At 35.8% G+C, this 15,144-nt stretch overlaps 5 protein-coding genes across 5 annotated transcripts; 2 read left to right on the top strand and 3 right to left on the bottom strand.

Annotated features, from left to right (window-relative positions):
• Positions 1-2,501: 2,501 nt before the first annotated feature.
• On the bottom strand, positions 2,502-4,488 carry LOC110847447 (zinc metalloproteinase nas-15). The gene is made up of 10 exons (XM_022094392.1): positions 4,371-4,488; positions 4,130-4,279; positions 3,828-4,027; positions 3,657-3,756; positions 3,528-3,585; positions 3,394-3,460; positions 3,166-3,294; positions 2,890-3,093; positions 2,697-2,812; positions 2,502-2,627 (listed from the first exon to the last, which is right to left on the bottom strand). The coding sequence occupies exons 1-10, from the start codon at positions 4,441-4,443 to the stop codon at positions 2,549-2,551; spliced, it is 1,176 nt and encodes a 391-aa protein (XP_021950084.1). The 5' UTR covers positions 4,444-4,488; the 3' UTR covers positions 2,502-2,548.
• Positions 4,489-4,896: 408 nt separating this feature from the next.
• Positions 4,897-6,293, bottom strand: LOC110847568. The gene is made up of 4 exons (XM_022094532.2): positions 5,852-6,293; positions 5,666-5,776; positions 5,493-5,582; positions 4,897-5,399 (listed from the first exon to the last, which is right to left on the bottom strand). The coding sequence occupies exons 1-4, from the start codon at positions 5,942-5,944 to the stop codon at positions 5,187-5,189; spliced, it is 507 nt and encodes a 168-aa protein (XP_021950224.1). The 5' UTR covers positions 5,945-6,293; the 3' UTR covers positions 4,897-5,186.
• Positions 6,294-6,425: 132 nt separating this feature from the next.
• Positions 6,426-7,367, top strand: LOC110847620 (globin). The gene is made up of 3 exons (XM_022094596.2): positions 6,426-6,634; positions 6,721-6,949; positions 7,035-7,367. The coding sequence occupies exons 1-3, from the start codon at positions 6,537-6,539 to the stop codon at positions 7,161-7,163; spliced, it is 456 nt and encodes a 151-aa protein (XP_021950288.1). The 5' UTR covers positions 6,426-6,536; the 3' UTR covers positions 7,164-7,367.
• A 748-nt stretch (positions 7,368-8,115) lies between these two features.
• LOC110845635 lies at positions 8,116-12,424 on the top strand. Its single transcript, XM_035849105.1, has 6 exons — positions 8,116-8,408; positions 8,690-8,837; positions 8,903-9,140; positions 9,205-9,754; positions 10,540-11,109; positions 11,235-12,424. Exons 2-6 carry the CDS (start codon positions 8,726-8,728, stop codon positions 12,333-12,335), a joined length of 2,571 nt encoding a protein of 856 aa, XP_035704998.1. The 5' UTR covers positions 8,116-8,408; positions 8,690-8,725; the 3' UTR covers positions 12,336-12,424.
• On the bottom strand, positions 12,359-14,350 carry LOC110846349 (trypsin-1). The gene is made up of 5 exons (XM_022093067.2): positions 13,836-14,350; positions 13,565-13,753; positions 13,411-13,504; positions 13,248-13,322; positions 12,359-13,174 (listed from the first exon to the last, which is right to left on the bottom strand). The coding sequence occupies exons 1-5, from the start codon at positions 14,242-14,244 to the stop codon at positions 12,664-12,666; spliced, it is 1,278 nt and encodes a 425-aa protein (XP_021948759.1). The 5' UTR covers positions 14,245-14,350; the 3' UTR covers positions 12,359-12,663.
• Positions 14,351-15,144: the final 794 nt, after the last annotated feature.

Raw genomic sequence — 15,144 nt, 5'->3', positions numbered from 1 at the left:
AAATTGACCTACCTGAATATCAGGCTATAATATTACCCAAAACCGTGATGTTTCGGGCAAGGTCATATATATTTTTCATTGTAGTGACTTTTCATCTAGCCATAGGAGAAAACCTTCCCTCAAAATCTGGGATAATGTTCTCATCATCATTTCAAAATTCAATCTCGGCTCTTGATATTCACGATATAAATGAAATTTTTAAGTTTAGTCAACCATTAAGTATTGACGCAATTTTAAACCGAGAGTGTTCCGTAACAATGGTCAATGCAGACCAAAACTATGATACACTCACTCCAACCTTATTCATATCGCAGGTTACGAATACTTCCCTCATTTGTGACGCTCTGTCAAAAATCAATGTATGTAACATTAATAAGACCAGAACCAGGCCGAATTATGTAATCATCCTGTTTAAAATTAAACTATTAAATCTCTATTATTGATAGAAAGGATCAGTTCATATTCTTCAAATTGAAGTAGAACTCCCTTTGGAATTACCACCTTTGCAACCGGAGTGTAAACGAAGGATTCAAAATCTTGGGCCAGCGGTTCAAATTTACATGACTTCATTAAAAATCGCTACAATCGTTGAGATGTACTTCATACTCGACGAAATAATTTACCTCCCCGTTGGTGATGATCCGAACTTTAGGTTTGATTCATTAATCCGACGGAAGAATTTTCGAAAACACCATTTTCGTGTCAGCTTTGAACCGAGAGATATTTTTACTGTACGACCTACATGCATATAGTGTATATATACATACATATATACGCGAGTTTCTTAATCATAAGGGGTTAATCTTTATAGAATTATAACACTACATTTTACTATGAAAATGGGCACAAAATTGTAACTGGATTTCCACCAAGTCCGACATATACTGCTGCAAGGCTTCTTCACAACCATGTTTTCGCTTACCTAGTTGATTATCTAAATATGACGTAAGAATATTAACATTTTTATAATGACACCAAGAAAAACTAGTTGTCACATCTCGAGCTACATAAATTCTACATTTTTGTAGAGTATCTGTAACGCCAAAGGATTATAATCTCATTGACCCTTTCGAAATTGTGTATTCGGGACAAGCCGAGTTTGGAATTGGTTTAGCTTTACTGAATGCATCAATGGCAACAAAATTTCGTTTTCTACACGTCTTTGCTTACACAAAGTTAGCAATAAATTTCAATCTGTATTAATGATTGGAACCATATTTAAAGCATTGTTGTTTATGTATGAAGGTCGGAAGTTTACTTTCATGCCGATGCAAGATATCAGTCCTCTGGGTTATTTACGAGAGCTTTATCCGGAAATGCTTGGATATGTGTGTTTGGAATGCTTACATTATTCGGATATTTCTTTGTCTTCTGCAGTTTTGAAATTTCTTGGTCAATGTTTTTCATTCTGTCCAACATTTGTCAGCAGGGTATGTGTATTCTACATATGTATTTAATCATATAGGTACATATTCGCATATACATATAGTCAACAAGGATAGACAGAAAACCTTTAAAAAAATTTAGGTTTCAATCTCCCGATTAACGACAATGATGACAATGAAGGATTCCCAGTCCCATGGTCAAGAAAAATTGGGGAGATTGCACTATATGCATTCTGCCTCCTAATCTTTTGCAACTTTAACTCGGTTTTAATAAATTTCTTACAATTTAATTCCGAAAATATCCAAACAATTGATGATCTTATCAGGCTGCATTTTAAATTTGGTTCTTACATCAATTTGGAAAGAATGAATAAGGTTATAGATAAAATTTTAAAATGAAATGGTAAAATTTTAATACGAATTTTAAATCTGTGTAAATATTTATTGACTAATTTTCAGGAGTTGACATTTCAATTTGGGACTGCGTACCAAAAAATTCATGCCAACATTGACCCGATATTACCATTCAATACAAATAATAAAGAGTATGTCAGCCAAGTGCTTGGAACAAAACGGAAGTACGCTTTCATCTCGCCATGGGACGTGTATGAAATGCTTCCTGGGAACGATGCAGATAAATGTGCAATATTGGCAAAAATAGAAATGCCAGTTAAAATGGAACTCTTGAGTGGGTTTGCAACGAGAGGTTCACAATATATTGAATTTTTGAATTCTGGGTAATTTCGGAAATTGATGATGAAAACCTAGTTGTGTGAAAGAAGTGAAAATATAATTTTTTTAACAGGCTAATCACAATGTTTGAAAGAGGCATTCACTTTCGGAACAACAAGATACATTGGAAATACAAGGGTGATTATGCTCCACACTGTGAAAAAGATCCCCCATTACGAGCATTACCATTTCCGTCTGTAATTACGTTGTTCGTGGGGCTTGCAGTAGTATCTGTGATCAGCGTTTTCGTTCTGATCGTCGAACGGTTCCAGGCTCAGGTTAAGGTTATTTAACTTAATAAGTTCTGTTTTTGTAGGTCACAGATAATTTCAAATTAAGCTTATTAAATGTACTTATTTAGTAAAAGATTAAAATTGACACAGATTTCTGGATTTCTGATTATTTATTATTGTATTGAAAACAACAAATAATTAGGGGACTACAGTCGGGAATGTCCATAGTTGGTTTTGTGCCTTGGCGTTGCATTTGACAGTTTTAAGTTGGTCATTTCTGTGTTAAGAAAGCAAACTTTTACAATCATGCTACTTCAACATGCTAATGATTTATGTCTGTGCAAACCCCTTCGTAGATTGTAGGCATCTTCCAGACTTGAAGTTTTTCACGAGATATTTTACATTTTTCCCTTTACCAACGTTCATTCCCAACCACAATTGATTTTGACTCCCTTGGCTCGACTGCAATCACAATATTTAAAATGCGAAAAAAATAATGAGCAATAGGATTTCTATCAAATTGGTTGGTATTGCATTACCGCAACAATAACAGCGTTCTTGGACAAGTTTTCAGTTAAAACTTTAACCCCACCTCCAGTCTGAGCCCAACTCCAGATTTCACTACCTTTCTTTCCAAAAAAATCAGAACCCTCGAAGGTCCATTTTGCTGTCACCCCATTCATTTTTGGTTTGGTTATCACTTGAACTCCATCTCCGGCTAGTTTTGCATTGAGGTTCATAAACTGAATAAATATTTAGTAACGCATTTTCACTTAGAAAAATAATTTTACGAATTTTATGTTAAAAATATGTACCCCGCCACTAGCGCTTTTGAAGCAAGCATTCCGCACAGTTTTACAATACAAATTATTGACATCCTCAATATCGTATCTGCTCATTTTGTCCACATCCCCGATATCAGCTTTTGGATTTTTTGTTGGGATCTAAATTAATGATTTAAAAATTTCATAATGTTTATCAACATATGCCTGTAGATTTTATCTTAGTATTTAGGTTGTGAATTCTTATGCATGATGACCTACCAGCGTTTCTTTTCCATTTTTGCTAAATCCTTTTCTTCCATAGTGCATAATACTTTTGTAGTCGTACCTATTATAATCGAAATATTTATAACAAATATAAGTAAATAAATGAAAGTATAAATAAATCAACGTACGGAGTACCAAATCCACCAAAATGCTTCTCGTCTGCTTTTTCGAAAGCAAATTTGGACTCTGTGAAAATATCGTGAAAGAAACGACTAAGTTGCCAAATGAATAAAATAAGCAAAGTATCAGGATTATACCGTCTTTAATATTTTGGAAAAACACTTTTACATATTCGTCTCTGTCCTGCCTTCCTTGTTCATGGGCAAATCCACAAGCGTGCAATAACTCGTGCATAAACTTTAAGAACAGAACATTTATTACAACCAATTTAATGCAAGAAATGATGGATGATGATTATGATTTAATGCCTTTTTAATTTGGTTACAGTTTTTCCCAAGAACTATTTCTTGTTGACCCCCTTGCCTTCCAATCGGGGAAGTGCATGACTTGTCTCCAGCGTTCTTTATTACGATACGGTCTTTAGCTTCTTTACTCTGCCTGAAACGCAGGCATGTCCGGCCCTCAATGTGGTTTATAGCTTGGGCCAATAACGGATGGTACTTATCCTCTAAAATTCATTTCATAGTAATTTAATACTAGCAATTAACAAATATTTGGTGTAGTTTTCAATAAAAGCATGAGAGATTTGTAAATGCAATCGATAACGCACCGAAACTAGGATTCAGTTCATAGTAAACGTTTCCCTTTGGCCATTTTTTTTGTGGATCTAAAATCGTCGTCCCTGGTCCATTTTTGTATTTGTTTCCTTGCTTATTTCCTACTGCTTTCTTCTCACCACCATTTCCGGCCTTTTTCTTGGCTGATTAAGTCCAATCAGGTACATATCATCATTGATAAGTATTTTATTATTAGAAATTGTTGTACTTTAATAAATTAGTTGTTGTACAAACCTTGAGCTTCGGAATAATCAAAAACTCCTATGATGAGAAATACGAAAAACAGTTTACAAATTTTCGGAGACATCCTAAATGTGTGCCGTCAGCACAATTATCTAGGCGTTGAAAAGGTAATAAAGTCGTTGCATGGATTTCCTTATATAATAAACTAGGTGAGCGAATTGCATGATTTGATATCGTCACACTTCCTTTCAAATACATATACCTTATCATTTTGTATCTACATATTTAAACTTCGTGAAATGCTTAATTGCATCTCATGTAAGGTTCACTGGGAATCAAAAAAGGACAAAAGTTATTAGATTTGAAAGAATTATTGTGCATTAGAATTGTGACAATCGTTGGAAGAATAATTTTGATATTAGCAGCTTTATAATGGTTCCGAGTTCTTTCATTTTCAGTTCCCATTGAGGTCCCATTGAGCATCCATTATGTGTGTCTTATAGCATGCCACAATTCAACATAAAATATTTTTGTAGTTGACTCGTATTGAATACATTTGACATGCAATTGCAAAAAGTACTGATTTATGTAAATTGGCTTTATTGTGTTGGTCAGGTATCTTTTAATACATAAATGTCCATTATATTTCAATACATTTAATTGATCCATTTAACATGTGACGTTGATACATAAAACCCGGATTAATCTGTGGGGCACGCCTATTTCAAAGCGACATGCAAACTTATCCAGTCATAAAATTAGCAATGCGTTTCTATTTATAATGGGTTAATGAATCAATTAATTATATAATAGAAGCATTAATACTAGTTAATACTTTATGACACATTTATCAACAGTAATAATAATTTATTTCAACAGTCTTGAAGTCTTGACAAGGTAATAGGAAACAATGGACAGAATGAAGAGGCAATACACACAAATTAAGATGATCTTCAGAGTTTTATCTCCAAATTCGGATAAAAACCGGTCATGCTTATGTTGGTAGAATTGGATGTAAAAGAATAGGATAGAAGAAGCTATAAGCAGTATCAGAGTAAATATCCCTTCGCACCGAGTCCCCTGCATAGAATAAAATCATAAGCTCAGTTTAATTAATTTTACCACTGTTTTATGTAAGCATACCACACCACACGTTTTAATTAAACAACATACATTTCCCTTCTTGAGCACAACTTCTGTGAGTATCAAGCACAGCACTAATCCGGTGAAAGAAAACCGAAAGCCTGGGAAATGATCCAGCGCCTAAAAACGAATTACATATGAATTGTACAGGTTTAGCTAAACGTTAAGATTATAAAATGTAAGATAAGATAAATTTCACGCACAAAAATTTCTGTCCCACTGCTAGGTTCATCTTCAACATATTCTGTTTCGTACGCCGTCTCGACGCTGAGATGCATGTAGGCGATACAAACAGCGAAAAATATCAGAATTAGCTGCAACAATTACTCAATTATTCAACAAATTGTCGATGGATTTAAATTTATCGCAGTAAATTTATAATATCTTACCGCTTGCGTGATTACGATGCAAGTGACGAAGCGGGTTTGTCGACGAGGCGGTCCGCCCTCCTCATCGCCATTGTTTGTGATTGGTGTCGACATGTCAAGTTCATTTTGGTGGGCCAGACTAGAATTATATCTCAGCTGTTTCAATTACGTGGGAGGGAAGGAAACTGTGGAGAATTTCGGAGAAAGTAGGAGAGCAAGTCGGAAACGGGAGAAGAAAGGAAAGTCTCGAAAGTGTGTGGGAGAAAATTTGCGTAGGTGGTTGTTGTGTGTAAGTTGTGAGTTTACATACGGTTACCCATACGCAAAAGTATAAAGTATGGGAATTTGAGACTTTTGCCTTCTGCAGAGCTTGACACAGATTAAGTTTACTTTTTTTTGAAATTTCTGTACTCGTAAGATCATATAACTTGATCATAAGATTAAACTTATTGTCACCAGCTCACAGACTGTGTTATATGAAGAATAAATAGTAAATATAATGAAATGACGTCCATGCACGAGAAGTATACGTGATAAATAACATGCACAAAAAGCACACACTTTTACATATATACCAACACCAGCAACACTTTAGAACTAGTTTGTCCATCAAGAAGCTAATTGTAAGTTATTAGCTCTCTGTAACTGGTCACTTAAACAAATCAGCTGCACAACACAATCTAATCATTTCATTTTGCATCACAAGATGATAAATTTAACACCAGAGGAAACCTCGGCCGTTGAATTAACATGGTCAGAAATAGCAAAAGATTTGAAGGGAAATTCTGTCAAGGCTTTTATGAGGTTTGTCAAAAAAACGTTAATTTTAAAGAGTTAATAAAATCTTTGCCATTTAGCATAACACTTTTGTACCAACATTTTTTACATAGCTTCTTTCGGGCATATCCCCATCATCAGATGAAGTTTCAGCGATTTTCTTCCCTTCCTCTGGACGAACTACCACAAAACAAACGCTTTCAAGCCCACACTTTTACGGCCGTGTCCACCCTGAACTCTTTACTAACTACGCTGGATGATGAGGACATGTTTGATGAGATGATACGAAAAATAGGGGAGAATCATATAAAACGACATGGAGTTGTTCAAGCAGATTTTATGGTAATTTTTATGCAGATTTTATGCATGTTGAAGACTTTCAAAATTCAAATAAGTAATTAAGTATTTCATTCTTCACCTATTTTAGGACTTTATGCGTATTCTTACTGAACTAATGTCAACCTCGCTTGGGGAAGAGTTATGGACGGAACATGCAAAGAGTGGATGGGAAAAAGTTTCGAAATTGATCGGGAAAGGTATAGGTGACGAAATGTGACGAAAAAATCTGAAACTTATCTTTGTGATTCTTATCCGTAATTTTAGCATCAAGTTATATGTGAAATGATAAATATGTTTATAATATATCTATAATATAAGTTTTCACCTTTAATAACATTACCTTCCATACATTTCTTGGCGTGTACGTATGTATATGTACATATGCACCTACACATGTATTATGCATATCAATGAATGAAAATGAAACAACCGGAATGGAATTCATGCAACATGCAATTAGTCACACAAACTTTATCATTTCAGAAATATTTAAACTATTTGTAATTTTCTACACCAAACCCTCGTGTGGATGGAACCCTAAAATGAAACCTTATCTACTTCTCGAGTTAAATAAATAGAAACAATAATAGGGTAGAATTAATTCGATGATTTCGTGAACTTTATGCATTACGTGTCATTCATGCTGCAAGAGTGTGGTCGAGCCGTCGAGGAGTATTGAGTTGAGGAGAGCAGCTCTACGAGAGCTTGCCGTCACCGACAGAATCACAGATTTTGATGCCCTTTGGATATACTTGGTAACTTACCAATGGTAAGTTAGCAAAAGACACTGGTTTTACTCATTCAACCCTCCCCCGAAATTCTAATTTTGATCAGATTTTGATAATTTTACGATTTCCTCGATCTCTGATTTTTTATCGTACTCGACATCAATTTCAACTACAATTTTTGTGAGTATTTTCGAAAATTTTCTGACAATTTTCAAAAAAATTAAAATCTCAAAAAAACTGAGTTTGATATTAGATATGATAATTTATCATATCATCACAGTTGTTTTACCATTGATAAAACAACTGTTCTGGATCATGAAAATGTAAAAATGATAGAAATCCGATGAAAAAATTTGATTTTTATGATGGCTAAAATGAGCAAAAACGGGATTTTTTGTGTTTTCGCTCTTTGAGTGGGTGTGGTGTAAATGGGGCCATGGAATAAATTCCTCTTCACTTTTGCTAACTCGTAGCATTACAACATATCCAAAGGGCATCTAAATCTATCATTCTGCCAGTGACAAGCTCTCCTCCTGAGTTGAGGCCAATACGTGCAATAAGTGTAATAGCAATCACTCAAAAGCCTGCACCAACCAACTCGGCTTCTTCTAAAAAACGAGTAACGCAGCTGGAGGAAGTAAAAAAAATCGGAACGATTGTAAATTTGAATTTAGAGTTATTTACGTGTAAAAATAGTCATTCTGTAGTTGTGCAACTGTCGAATAATTAATAAGGTAAGAGTTTTATATTCTATTCTAATGACAAAGTTAAACAATGTGGTTCCATTTTATTAAAATGGCTGCCACCAGGAATACAACACATAACATCATATAGTGTATATTCTATGTACTTATGGGTGACTAAATTATAAGGTTCCATCGCATGCGAGTTTAAATCGAAGTGTGATTTATCATCGATAATTATTACAAGCTCTAAATTCTTCTTTATTTAAAGAACGGTATATCCTTGTTATTAAAAATAAAACTAATATCCTGATAATTTTAATACCTTGCAGTTGTATACAATATTTCAAAGAAAGCATATCTACCGGATGGGAAAAAGAATTATGAAGCTTAGCCCAGTCAAAGGCGAAGGAAACGCTGTTGTTGAAGGTTTTGAAATCGTCCATCCTTCGCAAACACTTGGCATAGACTTACCAGCAGGTAAATACCACTAAATTAGTATACTTATTTCCAAAATATGAAATGGTATTATATGTTTCAACAAGGTGATACGGCCGCAGCACCCTCAATATCGTTCACTTGTAGAACTTGTCATAAAATATTTCCCACCAAGACGAAACTCAACGGTCATACTCGCGTCCACGAGAAGAGAAGTACATGTGAAGATTGTGGAAAAGAATTTTCGGGACCATCTCCCCTTAAATATCACCGTTGGGTTCATATAGGGAGAGGAGTTAGAAACTTTGCTTGCGAATATCCAGAATGTGGGAAAAAATTTAAAAGGTTTGTTTGGTTAGAAAAATATGAAAACTTGAAGCAAATTTTAATAATTTTGATATAAACTTAGCACCCAAGACTTGCGAAGGCACAATCTCGTACACAGTGGGACCAGACCACATCAGTGTGATCGATGTGACCGTGCATTTAATTTGGAGTGGGTCTTGAGAGAACACAAGAAAATCCATGACGGGATTAGACCTTACAAATGTAATGAGCAAAATTGTGGCAAGTCATTTTATTCATGCAAAGATCTCAAGAGGCACGCTATCATCCATGGCACTGAGACACCCTTCAAGTGTGAGAGAGGTGAGTGCCTCAAAGATAATAGAGGCTTCCGAAGAAAGGACAACTTTCTCCGACATCTCATCGCAGTTCACAATTTACCAAAGAATGAGGCAAAAATTATTTCCGAAGAGGCAGAATTTACACGTTCAATATTACGAAATGAAAATAGAATGGATGTTTCCCAATCATTACCGTCATTGCTGATTAAAATTGAGCAGGATAATAACAGCGTAGAGTCTGGTGCGAGTTCTGAAAGTACGGGATGCATGTTATTTGAGTTACTCAGTGCCAAGCAGGAAAATGATTTTGAGGCAACAATGGCTAGTACCAAGGTAAGCATTTGATTATGTATGTATTTAGTGGTTTACTTTTATTCCTCTTGTACAACGGTTGTAGGTCGAATTGCATAATTTATTAGGGATAATGCAATATGGTATAATTTTTTTGGCATAAAACAAATTGGTATAATGGTACATAAGGGATAATTTAAAAAGGGATAATTATGCGAAAATCAAAATTAAATTTTAAATAGTCATGTAGTTGTGAAGGCATTTTCCAATACCCTTGAGATAGTCGAAAGCGTCAAGATTAGTGTTGCATGATTCTACAATCAAGAGGAGTCGCTTATACAGGTCCCTGTGAATTTTACGCTGTGGCTCTACTTGCCAAATTTCAATTTTTCGATTTCCAAATTCCAATGGCTTGGTTCATTTTGTAAAATTTCAATGGCTTTCCACATAGTATTTATGCGTAAATGCCAACCCTACACTGAATTGTTGATACAAGTGCGTGCAAATATAGTACTCTGTGTCATTCTTGCAGTTGATTTTTTGGTACAAGTAGCGTAGTAGTTTTCAGTGGACATGGTTGTGAATGTGAGTGGGGAGTGCAAGGAAAGAAGGAATGGAATGAATTTCGGTCCCTTTAAAGATTAAAATATAAGTATCTCGAATAGAATTATCCCTGAGTTTCATTATACCAAATGGTTCCCTTAAATTATACCAACAATATTATACCAAATCAAATTATACCAAATTGTCGTTATACCAAAAAAATTATGCAATTCGACCGCACACCTGTACAACAACTAAGTAATAGTACTATCGTTCATGTTTAGATTCTAACATCAATCTTCAAAAACCTCAGCATTCCGGAATTGAAATCTATCTCTGGTGTTTGCCATCTCTGGAGGAACATTGCTACCAAAGTTATGAATGCAAATGCTAAAAATCCCGGATCGTCCAAAGAAACACCTTTATTCCAACAGAAACTGAGTCATCCAGAAGTACAAGATAAGAGCAATATAGTGAAAATCGAAAAGCTGATGCGAAGGGTAAAACATGCAACAAAAGGCAATTCAAATGTCGTAGCTGGAAATGAACTTGTATCATGTAATTTTAAAAACATGGCTTGCAAAGATTCTATCTCTGAAGTTCCCATGAATAAAGTTCTGCAGACTACAAGGCCCCCAACGCTACGTTTCCTCACTACTACTTCCCCATCATCAACACCACGACAGTCAGTTGTACGGATGACGGCTCGGAAGAACAGTACTTCTGCCACTATTTCCCGTTGCTCGGCCTCTTTTAGCCATGTCTGCAGTGGAGGCGCTTCTCTGGATGTCTTAGCCGAGGTGGCTTTGCGGCAAGGGGAAATGAAACCAGTTTCAGAACAAACAGTGATACAAGTATGTCTAGGTTAAACATATTAATTAATAGATTAAATGTCTAGGTTAAACATATATGTACGTACTATGAATATACGTATACTGCACAACTAGTTAGTGACACTTTTATTTTATTCTATTTTCAGACTATTCCTACTAAAAGGGGACGGTATGACATTGAAAGCTCATCAGACCTCATTCTTCCCAAGACTCCTCAAATTATGTCCATCTCAACAGCAGATCTCACCACCACAACTATCTCAGATCAAAAGTCAAAATCCTTTCAAAATGCAGTAGTTTTTATTGGAAATCGTCGCGTCGGTAAAAGTCACGTATGCAATCAGATTTTTCAGCATTACAAATCTTCCACACGATTCCCAGTCTCATGCGGTTGGGAACAAGACGAAGAATCTCATCCACTCGTTGCAACACTTGCCATGGAGGGATTAAATTACACAATAATTGACACGCCTGGTTTCTCTACTGAATCCCTAGGACCTAATCTGTGCTCAATTTTAAAAGTAATTGAGCTTTGCGAGAATGTGAAAACTATAGTATACGTATTTACGGACAGCTTTAATTCTTCTAACCTACATCTGTTGAAAAGCTTATACGAACTTGTCGGTCAAGAAAACGTACTACTCATGATGAACAAACTAAATAAAGCCGAGCTTAACCAATTACCACAAATAAGATCCAGTATTTGCAAGCAACTACAAATCCAGTGTGTTCCCCTGGAGCAAGACAAATTTTTCGTGACGGGACTGATGGGAGTTTTATTTCGAGAGCCCGACTCTCCCTTGGATAATACTGGATGCCTTTCCCAATTTCACAACTATTTGGGTATGAAGGGGTCATTTCCTTTAAAAAACTTGAAGATGCCAGAAACATGTTTCGATAAAGAGTCGTCAATAGTTCGCAGTAAGCCGTATGAAATGGTAGTGAATCCAGATTTGAAAGATAACATTATGGTGCTTAGATTTTTGGAGGTGCAGAATAAGAAATATACAACTACACCAGGGACAATGTGTAATAATAATAATCGTAGTGACGGAAATGTTACTGAAAGCAATAATAATATAATGAATTCTGGAGTTCCACATGTCAGACACTTTATAGAATTTGCAACTTTTTTTAACGAGTATCAAGTCAGATACGATGGAAATTTAGAGTTGCTTGGTAAACCGAAAGAAGTTCCTGGTAGCAGACGACAAATTCCAATTGAAATAGACTCTGTAACAAAATGATCACTTTGTTAATTGTTTGTTGCTATTATTGGATATGTATTTATTTCTTGCGTTCACCACTTGTGTCTTACATATTCTACTCCACACGAGTACACATGCATACGTACATTCATAAATATGTACAACAGCAATAATCTTATTTATAGCCGAACTTATATATATATACGTACATAGTCCAATACGACAATTCGTTATATACTCAAAATCTTTTAATAAAAATTATTCATTAAGAATTGATTTACATTTACACTACGTTTTTTAATTGTTTAATTATCACATAAGTAATTCCATTAAATGCGCTCAAATATATATTTATAATACGGTCACTCTAAAATGGCTTGTTAAAACAAACCCCTAAAAAGCAGACACATTTCCCTTCATCTTCATTACTTTCGCAATCCTGTTCCCCGTCACATTTCCACCCCCACGGGATGCATTTCTTATCCTTTTTGCAATGAAATCCTCGCCCATGACATGAATTGCAGTGTCTTTCATCCTCTCCATTTACACAGTCGTGGTTACCGTCACATCTTCCTGTGTCAGAATAGCATTTCGACTCGGACGAACATTTAATTGCTCCGGCTTTGCAGAATTCGCAACCGCGTTCGTCCTCTCCTTTGGGACAATCGCTCCTCCCATCGCAAATCCATTTCGAACTTATACACTTTCCTCCCTCACACTGGAACTGTGATGGAGGGCACGGCAAACTGCATAGTCCGGGGGACTCGTCCTCTCCTTGTGAACAGTCCACATCCCCGTCGCACACCCAGTTCGAAAAGATGCAAACGTTGTCGTATGTACAATAAAATTCCTCCGGTTGACATCGGCCAGATTCTCGCCTGAAAGAATGGAATGTGAATGATTACACATGATCAATGGGAATATTTTAAAACAAGGAGAGCAAAAACACACCCATATTTTATCATTGTTTCTTCAATCCATTTTGAATATTTAGGAACAGAAGTATAAACTCCGGGGAGCGTTTCGCTGGAGGATTTTAACAAATCGGTAAGGTTTTTTTCAAAAATTAGCATACCTAATGAATGATATCTTAATGATTAACGACTAAGAGCACCTCTCATTGCAAGGTGCTCCCCAAGAGACAATGCCCACAAGCAGGATGTCTTCCCCAGAAGCGGGTCGTGCACTTAATCCCCCTCCAGAATCACCTATCCATTTAAAGTTTTATTTACTGATCTTGTAGTTTTTTTATGATTTATTTATATCACCTTTGCAAGCGTCCTTCCCATTGCCGCCTGCACAAAGGACATCGTCAGACAGAGGAATGCTCAAGTGGCCGTCTTTGAACGCTGTTTTGCATTGGGTTGAAGGAATTATGGGGACATCCGCTTTCTGCAGTGTGTGATGTGATCCACCTCCATGCACCAATTGCCCCCATCCCGAGACTGTTGCGATTCCTGCACATGTCAAATAATTCATTCCTTCATTAAACCTCCTCTCCATTGTATATTGTAAAATTGTGATTGGTTTTACACGCACCAGAGTGAATGATTGTCGGATCCTTCAAAAACTTGATCTTCCTGACATCAGCATTAAACTGGAAAGGCTGGGCCAAGACCATGAGTGCGATGTCATTATTTAGCGTGGCTCTTTTGTAGTCAGGGTGAACAAAGACATGAGAAACCTGTCTTGTCTGTTCGGTACCCTCTGAAAGAATTCTGTTAACGTCGCCAGCAGTAACTTTAAATTTTGTCGGACTAAGATTGTGCACACAGTGGGCGGCCGTAAGGATAAAAATTGTGGAAATTATTGACCCACCACAGTAAAAACGGTCTTCATAAGTTAGGCCGACTTGATGGGGAAATTCTCTGCTTGAAGCTCCCACCCCACCCAATACACCCCTGATCAAGGTCGAATTGTCCAATGCACTTCGCAAAATTACTTCCATTCTGCTTGCGATAATTTTGTATGTATCTAACTGTCCTACAAACTTATTTAGTCAGGAAATTAAATTATTATTGGATTGATTGAGCCTGAAAATGATGATACTGGAGATTTTACATGTATGTATCATACATATACATACATTTTATATGTACGTACTTAATTGATGATGATGATTTATTACCAGTACTATAAATCGTTTCATTAATATCTCTCTACGTCTGCATAAGTGCCATAATTGCGAATAATCCAATTCAATTCTCAGGAATGGATATGTACGACGTCTGGAAATAAGAAGAAGTTTTAAGGTCATCTTCAGGTTAGTTTTTTATCCTATTGCCAGCATTAGGTTCAAATGCATTAATCTGTTCTTTATTACAAGCTAAAAACCATTTAAATAAATACATATTTACTTTTAAGCACATGCCAGTTTTAAGAATTATTTGATGTTTACTAATTCTTCTGTTTCTTAGTTTAATCCAACTGACAAGGTTTTAAGCATAATTGTTGTGTAACGAAAATTCAATGGCAAAGATTGGCTTACACGTTCAACTTCCAAGTACGAAATAGGCTCTACGAAACTAATTTTCCAAACGACGTCAAAGATGACAAATCGTATGAACCATTTAAACGCAATCTCAATTTGCCTCATCGCAACTCACAAAACCTAACCATCATAACATTAATTAATTAAATGTTGCATAGTGAGTGGCATGTCATTGTTCACGCAATTCTCACGACGATAACGAATAACAATTTTTACTTCCACGTGTTTTCTGCAATCATAATAGGATGTGCGTGCATGCGGATACGTGAACAATATAACCTGAATAAACTTGTGCCTTGACCATACCGTAGATAATTTGTTTACTCATCTACTGATGATGACGTATTTCGTAGTATA

The sequence above is a fragment of the Folsomia candida genome, unplaced genomic scaffold, assembly GCF_002217175.1.
Source record: "Folsomia candida strain VU population unplaced genomic scaffold, ASM221717v1 Fcan01_Sc003, whole genome shotgun sequence".
Lineage (NCBI taxonomy): Eukaryota > Metazoa > Arthropoda > Collembola > Entomobryomorpha > Isotomidae > Folsomia > Folsomia candida.
This window is presented reverse-complemented; position numbering and strand designations above follow the sequence as displayed.